General features: G+C 34.4%; 1 protein-coding gene across 1 annotated transcript in view; it reads left to right on the top strand.

Annotated features, from left to right (window-relative positions):
* Positions 1 to 21,902, top strand: part of DPYD (dihydropyrimidine dehydrogenase) — an 809,439-nt gene that overhangs the window by 578,534 nt on the left and 209,003 nt on the right. The window contains exons 17-18 of the mRNA XM_060026070.1: positions 7,096 to 7,216; positions 8,030 to 8,149. Of these exons, the coding sequence (XP_059882053.1) occupies positions 7,096 to 7,216; positions 8,030 to 8,149 (241 nt within the window). The remainder of the gene's footprint in view (positions 1 to 7,095; positions 7,217 to 8,029; positions 8,150 to 21,902) is intronic.

Raw genomic sequence — 21,902 nt, 5'->3', positions numbered from 1 at the left:
TGGTGAAAGGTTATACAGTTCTTCAACAGTTCAAAAAGTTGACCCCTTAACTTGCAGAATCAGTTTCTATTTTTCTGTTTGTTTTTTTTTTGTTATAATTTGGGGTTCCTACAATAGAGACTCAAGGTATTTGTATAATAAGACAGCAAGAGTGCTGTGAGGAAGAGCCTCCCCAAGACACTCATTGGCTAGAATATCACATGGACCTGTGAGCAGGAGATGTTCATTGGCCTGACTACTGAACAGGTACTTCTCCCACTTTATTGCCATGGTCAGTTGAGGCAGTGGATTTCTAGTTGAGATTAAGATAGGATCAAGGCAATCTGAGGAAATCTGAATCTGCTTCCATAGGGACAAATTATGGAGGGGAAGATTTGAAGTTTGAACCGTTTTCAGAGCTGACCTCCATCCTTACATTGCCACTTGGGAATAAAGAAGTGAGCTAGTGGACCAGAGGGGATAAAGAGGGGCTAGTCATCAGAGGGGATAAAAATAATGACTCAAAGACTACCTACTTCTTAAGAATTATCTAAATAGTTCATGGCAATTCTCATCCATTTGTGAAAGGTTTAAGCTTCTGAAACTAAGTGTGTGGGAATGAGGAACACTGACACTAGGAATATCAGAGGAATGGTACGCTAGGGAAATGCTGTCTGAATGGAAGAAACAGCGGCATTAAACCGTAGTCACAGGAAATGGTATTTAAAGGAATGCAAGTTCCCTTTAACTGGCAAAACTATGGATAGACTTCCCCACCAGGCCTCAGGGACCAAGGACTGGGACTTGAGGCAAGGTTAGGAGTGCAGACTGGAAAATCTTCAATATCCTAAAGATTTAGACAGAAAGGGCCATGGGCAGTCGGGACCTCAGGGAGTTTTTAATGGATTGCCGGGCCACAGGAGGGCACAGCTGTCTTCCAGGCAGTCCAGCTAGCTGGTAGAGAACAGCAAGACTGTTTCCAAATTCCACTGGCTTATGGAGCAAGAACTACTAATATCTCCAGCTTATTTTGGCTCCACTGAAGGGAAGGGACAGTTGTTTTCTTGCTGACTGTGGAAATCTGATCCACATTTAGGAATTCTTCATTCTTTTGTTCAACACAGTATTTATTATCTTTAGTGTCTTAGACTCTACATAAGAGGATCAAGATAAAAGAGCAGGATACATCCCCTAAGAGACTAATAGTCTGGTAGAGATGGGGAAAAAAAACATGATTATAAAACACTGTGATAAATGAAGTAATAAAGAAACATTATGAGAGTATTTAAAAGGGAATCATTATTTATTAACCCATCCTGTGTTGAGGTAGGATGGAAGTGATGTTATCCAAGGGACAAGAGATGAAGGACATTTTGGGCAGAGAGAGAGAAAGAAAAGCCTGAAGCAAGAATCAGGATGGAGAAGGCTACGGGTGCCTGGGGAGGAGAGAACACACAAGCAGTTAGTTCTGTGTCATCTTCAGCTTAAGGCACAAGGGAAGTGGAGGAAAAAAAAAATATATATATATATATATATATATATATATATATAAAATATTTTATATGCATATACAGATACATTGCTATAGACCTATAGCATTTTATATTCATATTATATGTTTGTTATATGCATTTCCCCCCTGGATTATGAAGTGTTTTATTTTGTTTTGTTTTTTAAGAATAGAGATAGTGTATCATATTTCTAACACCATTGTCTAACATAGTGCATAGTGCCTGAAACAGTTGTCTATTAGGTTATCTTGGAACCAGTAATTTTATACTCCCAGTTTTCTTCTGAGTAAATAGAAATAAGAAAGTCAATGTTAATTTATGCAATGTGAGCTCTATCAAGTCGACAGTATTTGTTGAGTGCCTACTATGTGCTGAACTCTGTGCTACATGCTCTCAAATACTCTGAAATAAGAGCGCATATCAGGATTTCCTTTTTTATACTTAACATCCAACATACATGTTATTTATGTGCCTGGGTTGTACTTCCTAGTAGACTCTGCCTTCCTTGTCTCACTCATCTTTGTCTCCAGCATAGGCTAGTTGCAGTGCCTTGTCGTCAGTAAATAAATTTGTTAAAAGGATAGAACCCACATTGCCTAGAATGCCACTGGCTTTAATTTTTCTACTTATATTTGAACACCCTTGGAATTATTTTAAAATTTTAAAAGAAATTTGTGGTGGTATAATTTACTTATAACAGAAAAAAATACATGTAAGTATAGAATTTGATATGTGTTGACAAATGTCTACTCTCATGTAAATACCATCACAATCAAGATACAGAACATTTCCATTACCCTAAAAAATTTCCTTATGCCCTTTCCCACTTAGTCTCTTTCCCATCCCCAAACCTCAGTGACATCAACCAATGCTCTGCTTTCTGTCAGCGTAGCTTTTCCTTTGTGGAATTTCATATAAATGCAATCATGCAGCATGTACCATTTTGTGGACTTCTTTAACTGAGAATAATGTTTCCTTGATTAAGTCCAAGTTGTTGCATGATTCAGTAGTTTAGTTTTTTTTTTTTTTTTAATTGATGAATAGTATTCCGTTGTGTAGACATGCCACTTCATTCACATACTAATGGATATTTGAGTTGTTTCCAATTTGGAGCTATTTTGAAAAAGTTGCTATGAACTTTTGTGTGGAAGTCTTTGTGTGGATATATATTTTCGTGTCTCTTGAATATATTACTCAGAGTAGAATTGCTGCATGGATTAGTAAGTGCACATTTACCTTTAGAGGAAACCACCAAACGGTTTTCCAAGGTGATTATGCCATCGTTAGAATTCTTAAATCAGGAAAACTGGTGCAAGAAGGACACATGCTAAAATATAAGTTAATTTAAAACATCCCCATTCCGATGCCTAGTCTTTGCATTTACTAATAGTTCTACCTGGAGTAGTTAACTCTTTCTGTCTTACTTTACTGACATAGAAGGATAAATATATCACTTTTGCCTATTACTCTGAAGCTACAGCTAGTCTTACAGGTATATATGAAGTAGAAGCCTTTTATAGTTCTAGTTTACAATTGATGGCTGCATTTTACTTTAAGGAACAATTTTGCTAAAGAAGATGATGGTTTAGGACAGGATAATGGGAAAGAAAATTAAGAAGGAGCAATAGGTGCTCAGATTGATCTTCTAGACCCTAGTTCTGTCTATCAGAAAAGTGGACATAAAAATGCTAGCTACTTCCTAGCATGCCATGTGAATTAAGATTTAAGAGTTCCTTAGTAAAAAACATTTCATAACTGGTAAAATTTTTCAGTGGGTTCATTGAAATGCCACCTTCTAAGAAAACCATTTTGAAAAGAATTGTGCAGAGTGGAAATTACCAGGGAAATTGGAGAAAATGTTTCTTAAAGTCAAAGATTTCACTAGTAATTTAACTTATCAAGAAATTCTCACAACCATTCTCCAGTGCTTATTCCTGTGTACAGGGCATGAAATCAGTGAGATTTGATGCCCTAGGTAATTGGTGAAAATACCTGTCCAACAATGGAGAGGTCATCTAAGGGTCCTCAAAAACAGCAGGGTGCATCATATATAGAACCCCCTTAATGTGTAACTAGAGACATGCTAGTTACTAGAATTAAAAATTATTATCTTGTGGCCCAGATAGAACATTAAGCTTTTAAAAGCAGCCAGTTTTGGACAATGGAAATTTCTGCAACAAACAGTCTGCTCAGAAATACATTTTCTGCTTTTTGCTGTTGTCACTGTTGTTTGGTTTTCACAGAAATCTATTCCAGAGTGTATTAATTGCAGACAGACACAGGGTTGGTCCTCATTAAAATTGTCACAGGCCACATTTATCTCTAGTTTGCTTTTATCCTCTTCTTAGCACCTCACAAGCTTGATCTGTTACCTTCACGTCATGTAGTACCCCCAAGACCACCACGTGCTCCCCAGACCTGTCACTCATTCCTTTAAGGGCTTCACTGCTTTCTTGCTAGTAATATCACACACCTCCATCACAGGAAAACCCATTCTGCTCCCTCACAGCTTTCTTTGACGATCATATAAATAACAAAAGGGTTAACAGGTATTAAAGTAGTATACACACACACACACACACACACACACACACACAAGCAGTTGCTATGGGAGGGATTACAAATCATGATCAGGAATGCACATTATGAATATCTGCAGGAAGAGCCAGTAAAAAATTGGTGATACAGGTGGGCTTTTTGTGGACTAGACACTTTAAAAGACTTGTTAAGCTGTTCTTTTTTCCATGATTATCTACCATTCTTCTTCAGAATTTTTCCTGCTTTGTAAAGAAGTCTTAGTGAATTTCATCCTTTTAGACAGTATCTATCATAACATATATTTGTGTTTTTCTTAAACCCAAACATAATCTATAAATTGATGGATACATAAAGAAATAAATTGAAAATCTGCCAAGTTTTCATTTAGTCTTCTTTCATTGACACAACAAATTTTTTTGAGTGCCTACAATGTTATATGCCTAGAAGTAGAAAAGCAATCCAGAATTGTCTTCTTTTATTTAATTTTTGTTGGTGTGGATAATGTTAAAGTCTCAGTCTGTCTGAGAGGTTGTAGTAACTTTGTGTATTTCCTATCCTGAAGACTTTTTGTAGGGGAGAATTAGAAATTGTCTAAAATTTATTCATTTCAATAAGATTCTAAAAATTGGCTTGTTAGGAAGGGCCATGCCACCTGATGCTATCACTAGCAAATGAGAAGGTCAAGATGCAGAAGCACTATTAATTTTTTTAGATCTCGATCATTCATATCAAAAATGTGAGGAAATAGGAATGTGTGAATAGTTTCTCCAAAGTATACAGATTCATTTTTTCATGTTATTAGCCTCACCACATTTCTAGTTGTATTAAAATATTCCCTATTATGCCTGTCAAACAAAACTTTGCAATTTATGGAACAGTCAATAATTTTTACAATAATGTTGGCTATAAGTTGTCTTTAAAATTCTCAGGTAATCAAATTGTGTTTCAGCTGGGTATGAAGATTAGTAAACAGCTGGCTTAACTGAGTATGAAGACAGGTAAAATATATCTGAACACCATAAACCTTACTCATAGAACTATCGGAGGATTAAACTATGGTATCTCAAAATAGCAGCAGATGATTCAAGTAAATAAAGGTAACCAATGGACCATATTTTTTTACAAAAACTGAAAAACTCTGAACAAATTTCAAATTGTTAAACAATGTATGAGGCATCCATTTAAAGTATGGTGAGAATCAACAGAAAAAAGTGTGACAGATGTTCAAAGTAAATATAAAGACACGGTGGTCAATAGTATTGAAAGCCACTTAGAAACCTAGATCAGATTATTAGTCTTTACTCTATTGGAACCAGATAATATTTTAAATTTGTTATACTAATTTTTATCAGGCTACCTTCCATGTATTATGCAATTCAAGTGATCTTTAAATTATCGGCAAATTCTACCTTAAAGAAAGCTTTCACAAAGGACATGCAATTGATGTCATCTAGAGTTACTGTCATTTCTAGGCTAAGTCCCATGGAAATTCATAACTTAAAAATGAAAGTCACAAAGATGCAACTGTCTTCATAATGCCAATGCAGTGGTTATAAATATTTCATGAACATTGCATGGGCAGGGGCAGATCTCCATTTTCATGAGTTAGAATTTGTACAGCTAAGTCTCCAGATTTTACTATTCATAATACACAATATGCCCTGTAGAGCATTCCATATAGTGCATTTTTAATATTTATGTTTAATGAAGAAATTACTGTTCTGAAAAGAGAACAAGCCGAGTCAAAGATTTCTTGTTGAAATTATTAGTTTTGCTGAATAGCAACAATAACAATCAACAGAAATTACCTCATCACAGTGTCTTAGCACACAACCACATAACTTGTAGAGTAATACAAGATGACTGATCAAGATACATTAAACCTAAGTGAAAAGGTTCTTTCTAAAGGTTATAACATTAGAAATCTCATCTTAAAAGAATTTGAAAGGTTAAAATGCAAAGAGCAACTTTCTTACATATAAAAATATTAATTACAAATGAAATACTTGCCTACTGTTTCATAGTTTAAATATATGTCTGCATTTTTCTGGGTGGATCTTTTATTTTTTAAAAAAAGCATTTTAACTTCCTAAGATAATATTACCAAGTTCAATAATGAATTGCTATTGCATATTTTAATGTAATTTATCAAAGCACATTATCAGTACCTGTCAGAATAAATTTTGCACTAAAAGTAATGAAAAAAAGGACTATTGTATGTGTTGAAATCAAAGAACATTACTACTGCTAAGTTATTTTCAATAGGAAGGATAGGTTATTGCCCTCTCAATGATACTTGTCCCATGAGAAAATAGAAGCCTGAAAAATCACAAGAAACAGGCAGAGGAAAACATCTATTCCTTGCTTTTAAAAATGAGCATTAGATATTTTGTTTCATTCTTGTCATTTTAATCAATTCTTTCAAGTTGACCAATGTTGAAAAGTGCTACACAGCTCTTGGCAACATTTGCAAAAGTAAGCTAAAGTTACTGATCAGCTCGTGTGTAACCTAAGACTGAATTACCCCATATTAGCATATACTATATACCGTAATTAGATTGATTAGGAAGTCACATATTTTCTTTTGAATACAATTCAACAAGACTAAGTCTTCTAATAATGAAAACAATAGACTTCAGATTTCATACCATTCACCTGGGAGTCAGCTATTCAAATATTTTTATTAGGCTTAAACCAATGAGGTCATTAGAAATTCTGTAATGGTTCCCGAACTTATCACCAGAAGTTTATGTTTTATTTCTGACATTGTTTAACTGGAAGTGGGAAACACTTTCTTCCATTTGGTTCTTTGTAATTTTATTTTCCAAAGGCTCCCTTGAGGAATTTAACCTTTATGTGATGAATTTGCAGTTCACTTGAAGTGTGTTAACCTTAGTTCCCTAATGAGTCTAGATGTAATACTGAGGAGGAATTTGAGAAATATATCATGTTGCTCATTGTCAAGTTGGATTTGTCTTGCACATCTCCAGCTTTGCTGTTGTTCCAGCACACATTTTGATCACAATTCTTTAATTATGTTCTATATTTGACTGACCTATTTGAACAGGATCCAGAGCTGGTGCGAAACATCTGTCGCTGGGTTAGGCAAGCTGTTCAGATTCCTTTTTTTGCCAAGTTGACCCCAAATGTCACTGATATCGTAAGCATCGCCAGAGCTGCAAAGGAAGGTAAGAACCTGACTGACATCAATTGCCTCGTTATGTAAGTATGGGCCTAAATTTCATAGCCATGTTAAAGTATATCTTTATCCACAAATATATGTGCATATCTCTCTTTAAACTTTAAGAAAAGTATTAAATTGAGCGCTTGACCTCACAAATGTAACAGCTCCATACCTATACTCAAGCTAAGTGGCCTGGGAATACAAGAATATCTATAATTTTTCCTGATGAACACCTGGTTTACACACAAACAATTGTGAACCGAAGCCACAGTCGCAACAAACCACTCCAAAATGAATGACTTCACAATATAACAGTCCAGCAATAGCACCTGAACCTTTAATGAAACTTTTTAAAAAGATAGCTGCTTCCACAGGTGAAATTTCTTATGAGCTCCCTTTATATTTGATGGGATCTAGTACTCTGCCTTAAACACATGCTCAATAAATATCTTGAATACATAAATCATACAGTCAATGCATGATTTTACAAATCATATATGCTTGTGTGCTATCCAATGGAAATTGCATCCTGATTTGTAAAGATATTGTAAATTAGCTGGAAAAATAACACTGAATACAAAACATTTGGCATCCACAAATCTGTATAATAATTCGAAAAATAAAGTGGTGCTAATTAAAAATTTTTATGTCTAGCATTTTAAGTATAATTATAGGAATGAAATTAGTGAATATATTTGAGGGGAGGAAATGTTCTCAAGAGGAAGTAGAGTGTGCATTTTTCTGGGTTGTGTGGGTTTGAATGGGCTTTAGCAATCGTCCCTTTAAGAACTGCAGAAAAATGTTGTGTTTTTCATAGGTGGCGCAGACGGCGTTACAGCCACCAACACCGTCTCAGGTCTCATGGGATTAAAAGCCGATGGCACACCCTGGCCAGCAGTGGGCACTGGGAAACGGACTACGTACGGAGGCGTGTCCGGTAGGTGTTACCCGCTCCTTGCATTTTTGCTTCCTTGGAGGTTGGTGAAAAATCAAGAGATCATGTTACAAGCAAGAATACTGTGCCTTTTATGATCCCAAATTCTTATAACTCACTGCTGGTCAAAACTCCTAATAGTTATGACAGATGGGACAGATTGATCAAGTGACTGATAGCACAAGAAGAGAGTATACCAAGATAGGATTTCATACAAATTCTCTTCTCTTGCAGTCTGTGCATTACTCAGAATTTCTCATTGTCACAATTGTCTCATCATTAATTAGTAAAGGCTAATAACAAGGCCTTCTAAAAGAAGAATATAAGCACCCTGATTTTAATATCTTTTTTCATAGTCTGGGTTAGTTTCCAGTCTTCCTAGAAGTTTGAAATCTACCTTCTTCAAAAATCTTACCTTCACAACTGTGAAATAAATCATTAAAACATTATGTTTATAGCTTCAGCTGACAAGATATTTGCAGACCTCATACCTTTGCACACTTTCTCTCATCATAGAATGCTTTCATTTGAAACAGAAAGAGAAGTTTTAATCCCAAAGTCCTGTTCAGTATCTTTTGCCCTGTGCACTCTGTTGCTGTGACAGCATGAACTTGGTCTTGCAAAGACAATGCTGTGAGGTTCTTGACTGTACTGGTATGGGGATTAGTCTCCTTGGTGATAGAGACAGTGGTAAATATACATAACATAGCAGTGTCCCACTGTTCAAGAAAAGCATTGCTGAATCAGACCAAAATGTGCTTTTGGAAGAGGCTGCATAGACACAAATAAAGCTCTCTCCATGCTGAGGTATTATGTTCTGAGAGCGTGAAGTGTGCCTATAAGCCATGATTAAAAAAAAAAAAGAAGTATATTCTGCTTTTAATTGAATGCCATTCCCACAATGTCAGAAAGAGGAAGGCTGTAGGGGAGCACCTGCTCAGGGTCCAGACAGAACTCCCTTTTATCAGGAGCTATCAAACAGGGCCTTAAATATTATTGTAATGCAGAATAACATGGAGCAAGTTAGCATGTGTCTCAGAAAGAGAGTCGAGAGATTCCAGAGTTGGGCTGTAACGTGCGCTATGTTTTCTGTCAGCCCATTTCAATTTTTCCAGCCTGCCATGTTGACAGCAAGAGAATAAAGGAGGTCACAGAGGGTGCTGAACATTAAAAATTAATAAAAGAACTATTGCAGTAGTATTTTATGTAAGTAACACCATTCGCGTTTTCTCATTTAAGCTGCAGTTTCTAAATATTCTCCCATACTATAACTCAGTCTAATAAACTGACGGAATTACAGCATTAGAAAAAGTCTTTTGTGTTGCAGTCTTTTAAGCATACACACACTGGAAATTATAGCAGTATCTGCAAACAAGTTTAGCTGTACCTCAGGGCCCGTTAACATTTCCATAAAACTCTATTTCTAAGATTTATAAATTCATCTATAAATATTCACTTGGGTTATAAACTCAACCAAGCCTGGGTAGAACTTTCATTTTAAACAACAAAATGTCCCTAACATTTTTAAGGGTTTGTACCTCATTTCTGATAGGTTCTATAATAAGTCCCTTCACATTATAAACAATTTGTTTTGAAAATAGACTCTCTCCATATTGACAAAATTAATAGTTTTTTTTTTCCTTTTAAGCAATGTTTGCTTTAATTTAAAGGTAATATAATCTGAAAAGCAGTTTAAACAGGCAATGATAATATATTTTAGGACAGAAGTAAGTTCTATAACAAAGTACCTTCAGAATGAGTTATAGCAAAACCTACCCTAACAAAATGTGTTAAATAATAATGGCTTCAAATTTTAGGAGTGATGAAAATATCAAAATGGCTAAATACCATTCCTAGTTTTATGAATTATGCTGCTTCAATATAGAAAACTACACAAAATATGCCAGGTATTTTTACAAAATTTAAAAAAAAATTCCCACAGCACAGTGCTAATACTTACCCAAGTGTTCTCTCAGAACACTGGAATATCTACTTTTGGAAGAGCTGCTTGAATCATAGATTTTTTTTTTTTTTAAGTGAAAGCTACAAAGAGTTCAGTTTTGGATAGCCACCTGAAATACAGTACGTACTTTTCATTACCAGGGAAGGCTATTTTTCTCTTTCAAAACTTTCTAGCTCTCTATCAGTCTTTTTTTTTTTTTTTCTCCGAATAAGATCCCTGCTATTTGAAATGAATATTTTGTTTTGTGTCAATGGGGAAATGGTGAGGAACTAGAGTAGAGCACATGCTATAGAACAATGGTCACATTTCAGTAATGTCCTTCTTTTAAAACATATTAGCTAGTAGGGTGCAGTGACTAGCGTCAAAAACAGAACCTCAGCTAAGGAATGTCAGTTTAATTATTTCAAATATGATCAGTCTGGATTCTAGAGTATTCTAAAGCAATATTTCTCAAACTTTGGTTCCCAACTCATGAGTGTACTATGGAATCAAGCTTAATGAACTCTGGACAAATTTTTTTTTTTAATGAAATAGAACAGAAAAAACTGTCAGAATGCTTTGCACACAGTTGGGATAAACACTGGTCAAACGTCTTTTTTTAGTTATACATATAATGCGCACATATGTATATTTCTATGCTAGGCCATGATGTAAAATGAATTTTTTATTGTGGTTAACTTCAAAAATGTCAGAAAGCTGCTGATTTAGAGGGAGGTCTCTTTGTTAAATAAAAGATGTCATTATGCCTGTAGAAGTCATTAAGTGAGGCAACTTCTACTTGTTGAAGTTTAAAATTTATATCAAGAGGGAGAGTTAGGACTTCATTCCAAGGTCTCATCCTCAGCTTTGTTATTTTAGAAACTGCATTTTCCAACTCATCTGTAGGTTATTGGAGTGGGGAAGATGGTCAAACACAGGAATCAAATTCGTAGTAAAATGACTTATAAACCTAAATTTTAATTGTAGGAGAAATACCTGGCAAGATTTGTGATAACAGTAGGAGTCTATTAAAGGTGATTTCATAGTGAGAACAGTATCAAAAGAAAGCTTGTTCTGTATTCATAAGGAATATTTTCATGACTAGGATGACTAATTAAGCTCTCCACCATACAAGTACTTCTGTCTAAATCATTGGCTCTAAAGAATCAATATTCTCTACCTTTCTATGGACAGTAGAAACATAATACTATAAGTTGTTACCACCTAACTTTCTTTTTTTCTAGAATCCATGCAGAACACTTTTTAACATCAAACAGCAATTAGTTCATGTATCACTACACAGTTGAATAAATTATTGTGTTTTTTTTGAGGGGGAGGGGAGAAAATTCCTTGGCTTTATTTATTTGGTTAGAAGGAACACTAATCTCATCAGGAACGTTATTTTTAAACTCTGTCCTCAAGTGAATTACTCATTATTTTACCTAGTTTGTTTGGTTATTTTTTTTCTTGATTTAGTTTCAAATTTTGACCCTTTTCTTGAACTTGTCCCCAAATAATAATGGTATCTTAAGCTTGCCCCTAACTCTGTGATTACTATCACCTGTATAAATGGTGTTATCCAGCTGTGGTGGAACATTTTCACATGAAGTCCTCCCTGTAGATAAGATTCTTTTAGAGATGGTTAAAAATGAGTCCTGCATGGCATAACTAAAGATATGTGTTTCTTGCAACTGACTTCACAAGGATAACTTTTATTCATTTATAGCTGCATCGGGAGAAATAGTAATCAAGCAATGGGGTAAACTCATTTGAAGGAGTTTTTGTTATTGTTCCTTATTGTGTTTTAAAAGGTTCTTTTTATTAATGAGGGATGGGCATATTCCTTAGGTTTGTTGTTATTCCGTTGCCCCGCACATATTTCGTTTGTTTTACATGAAAATGCATACACGCACACCCACATATAGGGAAAAGTTCTGAAATTTCTCTGCAGAAGGCACTTTGAGATGATGATAGATTCTTTAGGCTCAGTACAATTTACTTTCTACAAGGTTGAAAAATTAACTCATTTTAAATTATTTTATTTGCTAAATTTGTTTTATTTTATCAAAAAAGGGAAATTCTTGTCCTCAATTTCAAATTTTAGATGTTTGAAATTATTGATTCTGTATCAACTTAGTTAAAACAGTAGAACACTATTATTATTCACTACTAATACTTATGAACTTTATACTGCTTTCTGAATAATTCATCAAAGACGGCCTTCAAGATTTGATCTCTGTTTCAGGAACCCATATTTTACTAATCACGTGAAGGATATTACAGAGGTTAAGAAATGATGGTGTATTTCTCAACAAATGATAATGGTATACTCCATAAATGTTCTTACATTCTACAAATAAATGATATATGATTTGATATCTAGCTATGTGGGCTATTGGACAGTGCACACTAACTGAGCTCTTATAGTTACAAGCCTAAAGGTGTTTTCTTTGTAAAATCAACATGGGAATTACCAATAAAAGAAGGTGCAAGTTAGAAATTTGCTAGTAATTTGTAACTCTGTGACAATGTAGGGCTAGAAATGAGTACAACGTGTATAGTTCAGAAAACCTGAGGGAATCGATGTATCAATAATGTATCAATAGTAGCTTAAAAAAGAATTTAAGCATTGTCTCCACACTGCATATTTTATGTTTGTCTTTAAAATAGTTACTCAAGAGTTGCCGGGACTTAGCAGCATGCACTCAGCTACTGGGCACTACATAAACACAAATCCAATGTAACCCACTCTAAGCATAAACTTAAACTTCTTTTGTTGTATTTATTAGTGACTATTGTGTAAAATGGAGAAGATGACAAAACATATACTAGATTGGAGACTCAGAAGTTTCGTTTTGTTTTGAATAGCTATTTTCACACATGCAAGCAACTGAAAATTTTAGTAAGATTGCTTGAAGTTCTTATACTATACGTTACAATTATATCATAAACTGCAGTACTGATATTTTTTATAGGAAGTAGTTTTTAATGGGCTGGATTTTTTTATGTGTCAATCACATGATTACTGATGCATATAATCCTTTCAGAAAAACACACCTACTATCCGTTATAAAATTTCAGCTATCTATTGTAACCATCTTTATCAATAGGAGCTTAGATTTTAATACTGAAATATCTAAAGTAACCTGATAAAGACAATATTTAAATGAATAAAAAAGCAGTAATAAATCATGCCAAAAAGAATAATGAAAAGGAGAGCCTTCCATTTTATACTCACTTATCTATTTTCTTTTTTTATATGTACCAACATAATGGAAAAAATTCTAGTCTATTATTCACATATGTAAAAACATTCTTAGACTATCACAAGTTTAACTGATCAAATTCTTAAAGAACTTGTTATATAAATATATGTACTATATTTGCAGAATAGTGAAAAGTAGGCATATCAAATAAAGATGTTGAATTACAATTTTCATTATAAATTATCAGTTTAGTTGAGAGAAGCTCACCATTAGGACTATTCTCATTTAAATCATGCTTATTTGAGTATATTCACGTACAGATTGACAAAGAATCCCCTTTTGCATTATATTGCTTTTCCCGAAGCCTGAGTTTCTTACTGTTTGGCCGTCGTTGGTCTATGCAGGAGATCAGAGCCCTAATAATAGATTTTTGACAGTGAGCTCGCCTGCTACCTGCCCTACACAAATCCTCACTGTTCATGTTTGCTTCACGGCAACAAAGCAGACAGAAGGAAAATGCCAAGTGCTGAGTTTGAGGTACAGCCTTGCCTTGGCTTGACATTTCAGCAGAATAGCAGTTTATGAGATGCATAATTTTTCATCTGGGACTCAGCTGCCATATTCATAGACGCTTACAGCTCATCGACAGACTGGAGCAAGGGCAAAGGTTTAAAGCATAGATCAAGGTCTATATTCTTTCCTTAGGTATTTTAAAATAACTGCAGACAAATGATAAAATCGAATAATGTTTAAGAGCCAAAAAATTCTTGGGTATCTGGATAGTATATATGTTTTCTTTGTTCAAAATTAGGAAAATAAATTAATGTCTGTTACCAGCTCCTAAGAAAATATTTGATAGACTTTGTAAACTAAAGGACACCAACAAGCATATTAAGAAAACTTACCTTTGCAGCAGTGGTAATGAATTATTAAATTTCTTTCTTGTGTGTGTGTGTGTGTGTGTGTTTTCGTAAAGAATGATTTCAAGCTTGAAATTAATCAAAAATGTTCTATTATGAAAGTAAAACTAGAGAGTATTTTGTCACTGTTTGAGCTTGAATTTAAATATTCACAGATTCATGCATATCTACTGTACTAAAAATCAGTGTAGGTACATGTCAGTGACTGTTTAATTTAGAGCTACACATCTCTGTAAGCTTCAGAAACAGTTCACCATGTCACAATCTCATACAGAACAATGGTACAGTCATTGGATTAATTAAAGAAACCTTGCAGAGAACTGAGTTCTCAGTATGTCAAGATTTCAGTTTTATGTTAAATATTTTCTAAAGGCCAGACCCTTAAATCTCAGGGGCTGTACCAAGCAGTGAGCTGTGAATTTAACCATAGGCTAACTGCTAATGATAAGGAAAAGAGTCCTAGTTGAGGCAGCTGTAATAGTCATTGGATTAGGCTATCAATCACTTGGCTCCCTAAGGAAAAGGAGAAGACCAAACAGTGAAAAGGGAAATTAGGAAAGGAGGGCATGATTAGAATGAGATTCTTCACATCTTTATCCATTCATTGGCTTAAATCCGTAAGCGTTGGTCCAAACTCTCCAGCAAACTCTGACTATAAAGCTAACACATTTATTGCTAACATCTAGAGAACTATCAAAATGTCATTGGTTTTCAGTAGTTAGAGATCTTGAAACCCTCTAGAAGCAAATGCCTGATCACATAATAGAAAATAGATTAACCCTTAATTGTTGGACTTAAGATTTGTATATATGATTCCTTTATGTATCAGGATTCATGTATGTTGATAAAGGAAATATTTCTATTTAACTTCTAAACTGTAGCCAGTTTTTACTTATGGAAGTCCTGCTGGTGAGGTGAGACTCCAGGAGATCAGTGGTTCTCAAACTTTAATGTGTACCAGTACGTGGAGGACTTATTAGAATACAGATTGCTGGAGCCTTCCTCTTGAATTTCTGATACATAAGTATGGGAGGGCCTGAAAATATGCATTGAACAGTAGATGAAGTACAGTTAGTGTCAGTGAGCATTTTGGTTTGAATAACTTACTTCTCAAATAACTTAAAAGGCTTTAAGCCAAGGTAAAATTAGAGAAGCATGGTATTCTATAAATAAATGCAGAATCTCTGCCCACAGTTAAGTATCTGAAACAAATTGTAGTTAATAAGGTCAGAATTAATTCGTAGAAAAAGTATAGAACACAATATTTGATGTTTCAGAATAGAAAGAATATGTCACCCCATTCCAGATTAAATGTTGATTGCAAACCATTGTTTATGCGAAGAGAATACATTCTGAGTGCCACTAAAGACGATTTATGGATATTAGTAATCCTTTGAAGGCGTCAGAGGTAGACAAGGGTAAAATTAAGCTCACGACTGTGAAATATTATGTTTTCCTTTTTGACTTTGTGCAGATACTAACATACTGAATAATAACAGTTTTCTCCCAGGACAAGCACTTAAATATCAATGAACCTAAGTTACTTTCTCAGACTCTTAAAATATAGAAGACAACAGTATTGGTAGCCTTCTGTTCTCTCTTCACTTACTTCTTTCCTGTCATCCCCATACAATGGTATCCTTTTAGCAGTAAAAGGAAGGAGATAACCAATGTTGCAGAGATAAGCTATTTCAGTGTACAGTATCCCTGCTGTTTGCATGATTACACTATGCACTGAGAGTCTTCCAAAGTCATGTTTATAGCCTGTTTGCCATAATGCTCATCAATCATGGAAGCTGCCTACAGCCTTCTTGGATGGAGGAGTGTCCTGGTGTGCAGCCCAGACAATTTTGTATCATGTGAATACCTGATAAGTTCCAAGAGGTCCTTAAGTGTAGAACATGGTAAACCTTTGAGAGACCCATGCGGTATCTGATGCATTAAAGGTACAGACTGCCAAGATGATACAGGAGTGATGGTACAGGAAGAGTTAGGATTGGAAAAGAGGAGCCAAAGGAATCTGGTCAGGCCAGCTTAACCTCTTTGCTATGCTTTTACAAAAAGTCCAGCACTTTGATTCAGTTTGGTGCAGAAGGTATACTAAGGATTCTATACATATTATGTCTGTGGTCTTCAAATTTTTATGCTCATAAATACCCCACATTTAAAAAATTATATACCATGTACCCTTCACTTTACAAATTTTGGCTATAAGTTTACTTGATAGCAAAAGACAGAATTTTCCGAGTTCTGCAAATATTCATTCTTAAAATGAAATTGCTACATCGTTCTTGTAAATAAACCTAATAGAGTCTAAAAAGCAGTGACTTTATACTCATCATCTTATTTAAAAGTACATAAACAAGCTCTAAATAATAGTTGAAAGTTTTACATAGATTTTTTTCCCTTGAACTAATATTTTTAATTGAACTTCTCACCAGATTTTATTCTGTTTTATTCTATTTTCCTATTTTTTAAGCTTGAACTTCTTTTATAAGCCGCTCTATGGAATTTGTCTTTAACAAAATATATGTCTATAACTGGACATTTATATTTTTTAAATTTCTGGGATAAGACTTTAAATGATAAATGTTTTTTCTTTCATATTGTTAGACTTTAAAATTTATACTTTATCATAATAATATAAATGTATTATAAGTTTTGATTATTTTTCAACATGAAACTAATTTTATTGGAAATGTATTTCTTAATGAGAAAAATATGGCTTTAAAAAAAATATCTGATCATGTATCCATTGATGCATGTTATTCCTAAAAATGCCCAGGTTCAGCATCATTCTATCCTGCTTTTATTTTTAGATGTGAACATTGAAAGTCCTTGTTCATCTAAATAATTTTAATTTTAGAGTGGAGTTTTATAATATCATAGTCATTTTACCCAAATCTTTGGACACCTTTCATGTTATAAGCTAAACATTACTTATCGATCTTAACCAAAAATACTTAAATAATTTGATGAGTTTCTCTTTCAGTTTTTCTGATGCAATAACTTAGAAGTCATCTGACTTGCAAAAATAGTTTTTACTCAATCATAGACCAACGCCAATATTTTGAATTATCATTCCATTTGGTACCCTAGAATCTTTATACCACAGGGCAATATACCATTGCAGTATTTGAGATCACTGAGAAATATGCTTTTTTTCTAAGGTGGAAAGGAACGTTGAGACACGGGAGTTGGGAACAGAAGAGCCAGCATGATCTCTTGACTGTGCTGTTTCTCAGGCAATATAAATTAAGAAATAATACATATGGAAATATGGGATCTAGAAAGTGATTCCCTTAAAATCAATTTACCCATGGGATACATACTGCCATATGAAGTACATCACTGAGTATACATAGTTTTAGGACAAGAGTGCTAGCTTATTTCATCTAATCTTCGCACAACTTTATGACAACAAAACAGTACCTTGGTTTTATTACTTTTTATGTAAACTCGACTATGTCTCTTAAAGTAGCACCAGCAATTCTGAGAAAATTTCCTTGTATGAGTTAATAAATTTCAGTATATAAGTTAACATGTGCTAATGGTGGTATTTGAACATTTATGCTGCTAGTCACTTGTGTTACTAGCAAAATTGATCAGCCTTTCTGCACTCCTCAGCCCTGGCAATTCAAAAAATGAGTAACAGCTGTGTGGAATATCCAGGCCTTTTTAATAATATGATCTTTGTGTGCCCAGCACTGTATTGAACACTCTAAGTGCATTCTTATTTAAATAACCCTATGAGGTGGACATTACTGGGCCCATTTTACAGACTTAAAGACTCAAACTCCATATGGAGTTGAGCCATCTGGAGTTGAGCCAGGACATGTCATAGTTTGGATTCAAGCTAAGATCTGTCTCCAAAGATGAACTGCTAGGCATTTTTATTCAATGTCTTCATCCAAAATCTGCCACAATAAGTCTAAATGGTATAACTATGGTATACTCATTAAATTCTAATAGGCTACAGATGTCACTTAGTAATCTAAAATTTATTATACGATTTGACAGTCTGTGAACATTGTCAAAATCATGTCCCTTATTATCTGTATCACTTTATCTCCAAATGGGAAAATTGAGTCAAATAGATGAATTAGGGGAAAATTCTTGAATTTATTCCAAAGAAAAACAACAACAAAAAAAGACAGGAAGCATTCAGGCATTTTTCTTAAAACGTAAGCATGCAGCATTCAATTGAAATGAAACTGACATCAATATAGCCATAAATATCCTTATTTGTTACTGACTTAGATAAACTGAATGAGGGCTTGGTCCAACTGTGATACTGAGAACAAACTTTGGGGTCCTTCTTAATTCCTTCTTTGTAATCTTCAGTCAGTTACAAATGACCATGTATTTCTGCAACTGTCTCACCTTCTTTTTTGGACAGATCCATCTTTTTCCCCAGGAGCAGTATTGTCTCCTTTATAATTTCAACTGAGCTTGCAAAAAGCAGTATTAAGTAATTCAGAGATGTTAGTTTTTCATTAAGTGGGGAGAGTGAAAAGGACATTTTGAAAGTAGTGAGGTGGGGAAGATATTGGGCCATAAAACCTATGCTAAGCCCTTTCTGAAAGGGAAATAGTAAACTACACTATTTCTCACTTTCCCTGGTTTAAAACAAAAGAAGATAAAATATAATTAAAATAAGAAGAAGGTGAAACCCTCTTAGCATACATTGGGTATCATATGGCATGAGAAATTTTAATCATTGTGAATTAATTTGAAAAAAAGTATATAGACATAGTCAAGAGTCCAAGGAATATTTCTTGGACATCTTTGTTCATTTAGCACATCTGTTTAATGATTGACCTATTTAGATTATAAGCTTCTTGAAAGCAGGAACCATTGCTGTTTCTTTGTTATCTCCACCAAAATGTAGGAAAGTTAGAGGCACATTTTAGACCTGCAAGAAACACCTTTTGATTCTTAATTTTCAGCTGTGTACAATTCAGAAGGTTTTGGAGATCAGACTGTCTCTTAATCTCTGCCATCCACCTTGACTTGCTGGTGAGCTTTTTGTAACTAAGAAATTCTAAGAAGAAATTATAAGAAATTCTATAAGAACTTTTCATGTGTGATGTCATTTAATCATTATAACCTGGTCAGGTGGTCTCAGTTAGTGACCTGTTTTACTGAAAAAGAAACTGAGGCACAGAAAGGTCAAGTAAATCCTGTAATATCACACAGCTGATATCTATGTATATTGGGATTCATGCTGTCTGGCTCTTGATATTATGAATTTAACCACTATGTTATAGCAACTTTCCTACCCCAGCTCATTCTGTATTAATTTACTCTATTATGCTTTTGTAATGTTCTTAATATATTATAGGATGAAAATACACAGAGACCCACTTTTGTATTTCTTTACCAACAAAAAATAAATTAGACTGAAAATAATCTATAAATATGCCACTAAGATTAATCACTGTTTAAAAAATATCACAGTAATGACAGGTCACAATTATACTGTAAGTGGCCTAGTAAACCTCTCAGTATTCCTGTTAACCTCTGTGCTTCATGCATTTCTCATATTAATATACTGAGAAATAACACAAAGAAACATATGTACTTTTCAAGGGAGATGCCAAAGGTTTAATGGATCAAATTATTTCTGTGCTGGATTTTTATTCACTAGCTCCAAACATTTGGTCTTTTACTTTAGCCCAACGTTAAAATGGAATTATAAATTTCTGTCTGAAATAGTGTAAAATAAAACATAATAGAAAAGAATTGGGCTAACAGTAATAGTTTGAGTAGCGGAAATATCTTTTTGCCTTGGCCCTTCTAGCTCCCTAAATCCTTGTTTTAATAGCAAGTTTATACTTGATGGGGGTATGGTAACTTTTTGGTAGAAATAATGTGTGTGTGTGTGTGTGTGTGTGTGTGTGCGCGCGCGCGTGTGTGTGTGTATTTGCATGTTTGTTCCTTATCCATTATTCTAAATTATTCCCCAAAGACTTTTCTTTAGTTTCACCATTTTTGTATAGGTTTATAATATAGCAGGGATCACCAAAGTGTTTAGTGTGATAGTAGTCACCCAAGGAGCTTGTTAAATATGCCACTTCCTGGGCCGAGAGAGCATCTAATTCAGTAGATCTGAAGTGAGACCAGGAATACATACTTTTCTCAACAAGAATCTCAGAGTATTCTGACACCTGTGATCTTCAGTCCCCATTTGGCACAGGGTTGGTGGGGGCATTTTAATGTGGGGAATGTCACCATTACAAGGTATAAAACTTCGCATAAAAATTTGAGATGTTTGTTTTAAGGAGAATGAAGTGAACCAGTATATCGTTGATGGTTCAGTTTAGTCATTGATCTTTCTAATAATAATTTAGATTTTTAAATGAGTAGACCCTCAGAAGGATTCTCCAAAATGCTTACTAACATTTATGAACAAATAAAGAGTGACCAATATTCAAAGGAACAGCAAAATGTTGACTTAACTCTTAGCCAAATGTCACACTTGTCAAGCAATTTTTACTTTCTATTTGGTGAGCTTTACGTATAGGTATTAAATTTGGGATGATGGGATATATCTTTAGAGACCATTCTTTTCTACTCCTATAGTATTCCTGACCAGGTATTTCTGAGAATGTGCGTATGATTGGATGTATCAAAAGAGCTGTTTTTATGAGAATATTTTGGATGATTTTTTTGTTTTTCTGAACCAGGAATAGATTAAAACAGAGCCAAGAAGCACTTTCAGCACTTTTATACCTACTTTAAGGCAAGCAGCATTGCTGTTGTTCCAGTGCCCTAAGATAGATTCTAGAATGAATGAAAACTTCATCTCTCTCTCTCTCTCTGTGAGGGGTGGCCAGGAGTAGCTGGAGGCAATGCCTAATGTTTAAGAGCTCTAATCCTCATAAGCTAACATCTTCAAGTAGAATTAGAGACTCGAAGAGTCCTAGTATCTGTTCACAGGGAATTATGTAGTTTTACATATATTCCATCTGTAAAGAGTGTCAGAGATCAAGGCAAGGAGAAAAAAATAAAACTTTCCCACTTTAGTCTCACAGACTCCCATGATCTGCTAGATTCTGCCAATTTGCCTTTGAAATGTGAACATCAATGCTGCACATACCTTTAGTCCTGAAGAGGGGATTTGCCTAACCATGCAGACAGAAAAAACAGGGGCAATTCATGCTGGACTGAGATGAGAAGATGCAGAATGTATAGGGAAATAGTTGAGAAAAGGAAAAATAGTAAAAAAGCCAAAATACAATAGCACAAATAAAATCCACATTGCTTTTATGACAGAGAAAAATTGAAACCATGGAAACTCAAATCAGTGTTGTGAAGGGTGGCCTTAGGAATCTCTCCAAAATGTAGACAAATAGGACAGAGAAGTCAATATCATGAAAGAGAAGGTGATGGACATACAGACAACCAAAAACGGAATTCTTGATAAAAGTAGCAGAATGGGGGTGGGGCAGCAGGTAATTAAAGAAAAAATACCAGTCACTATTCTAAGCTTACTTTCTAAATTTTAGTTTCTTTAATAGGCACTTTCCATATGTTAATTCATAATGAAAGGCATATATTTTTAAACTTTTAAAACACTTTCCTAAATTAAAAAATAATTAGAAAGAATTCACTGATTACCAGAAGAATCTGTAAAGAGACTTACCTAGCACATTCTACAAAATAGTTTGAATTACAAGAATATA

Source organism: Delphinus delphis, chromosome 1 (assembly GCF_949987515.2).
Source record: "Delphinus delphis chromosome 1, mDelDel1.2, whole genome shotgun sequence".
NCBI lineage: Eukaryota > Metazoa > Chordata > Mammalia > Artiodactyla > Delphinidae > Delphinus > Delphinus delphis.
Note: the sequence above shows the minus strand (reverse complement) of the source record. Positions and strands in the feature narration are given on the sequence as shown.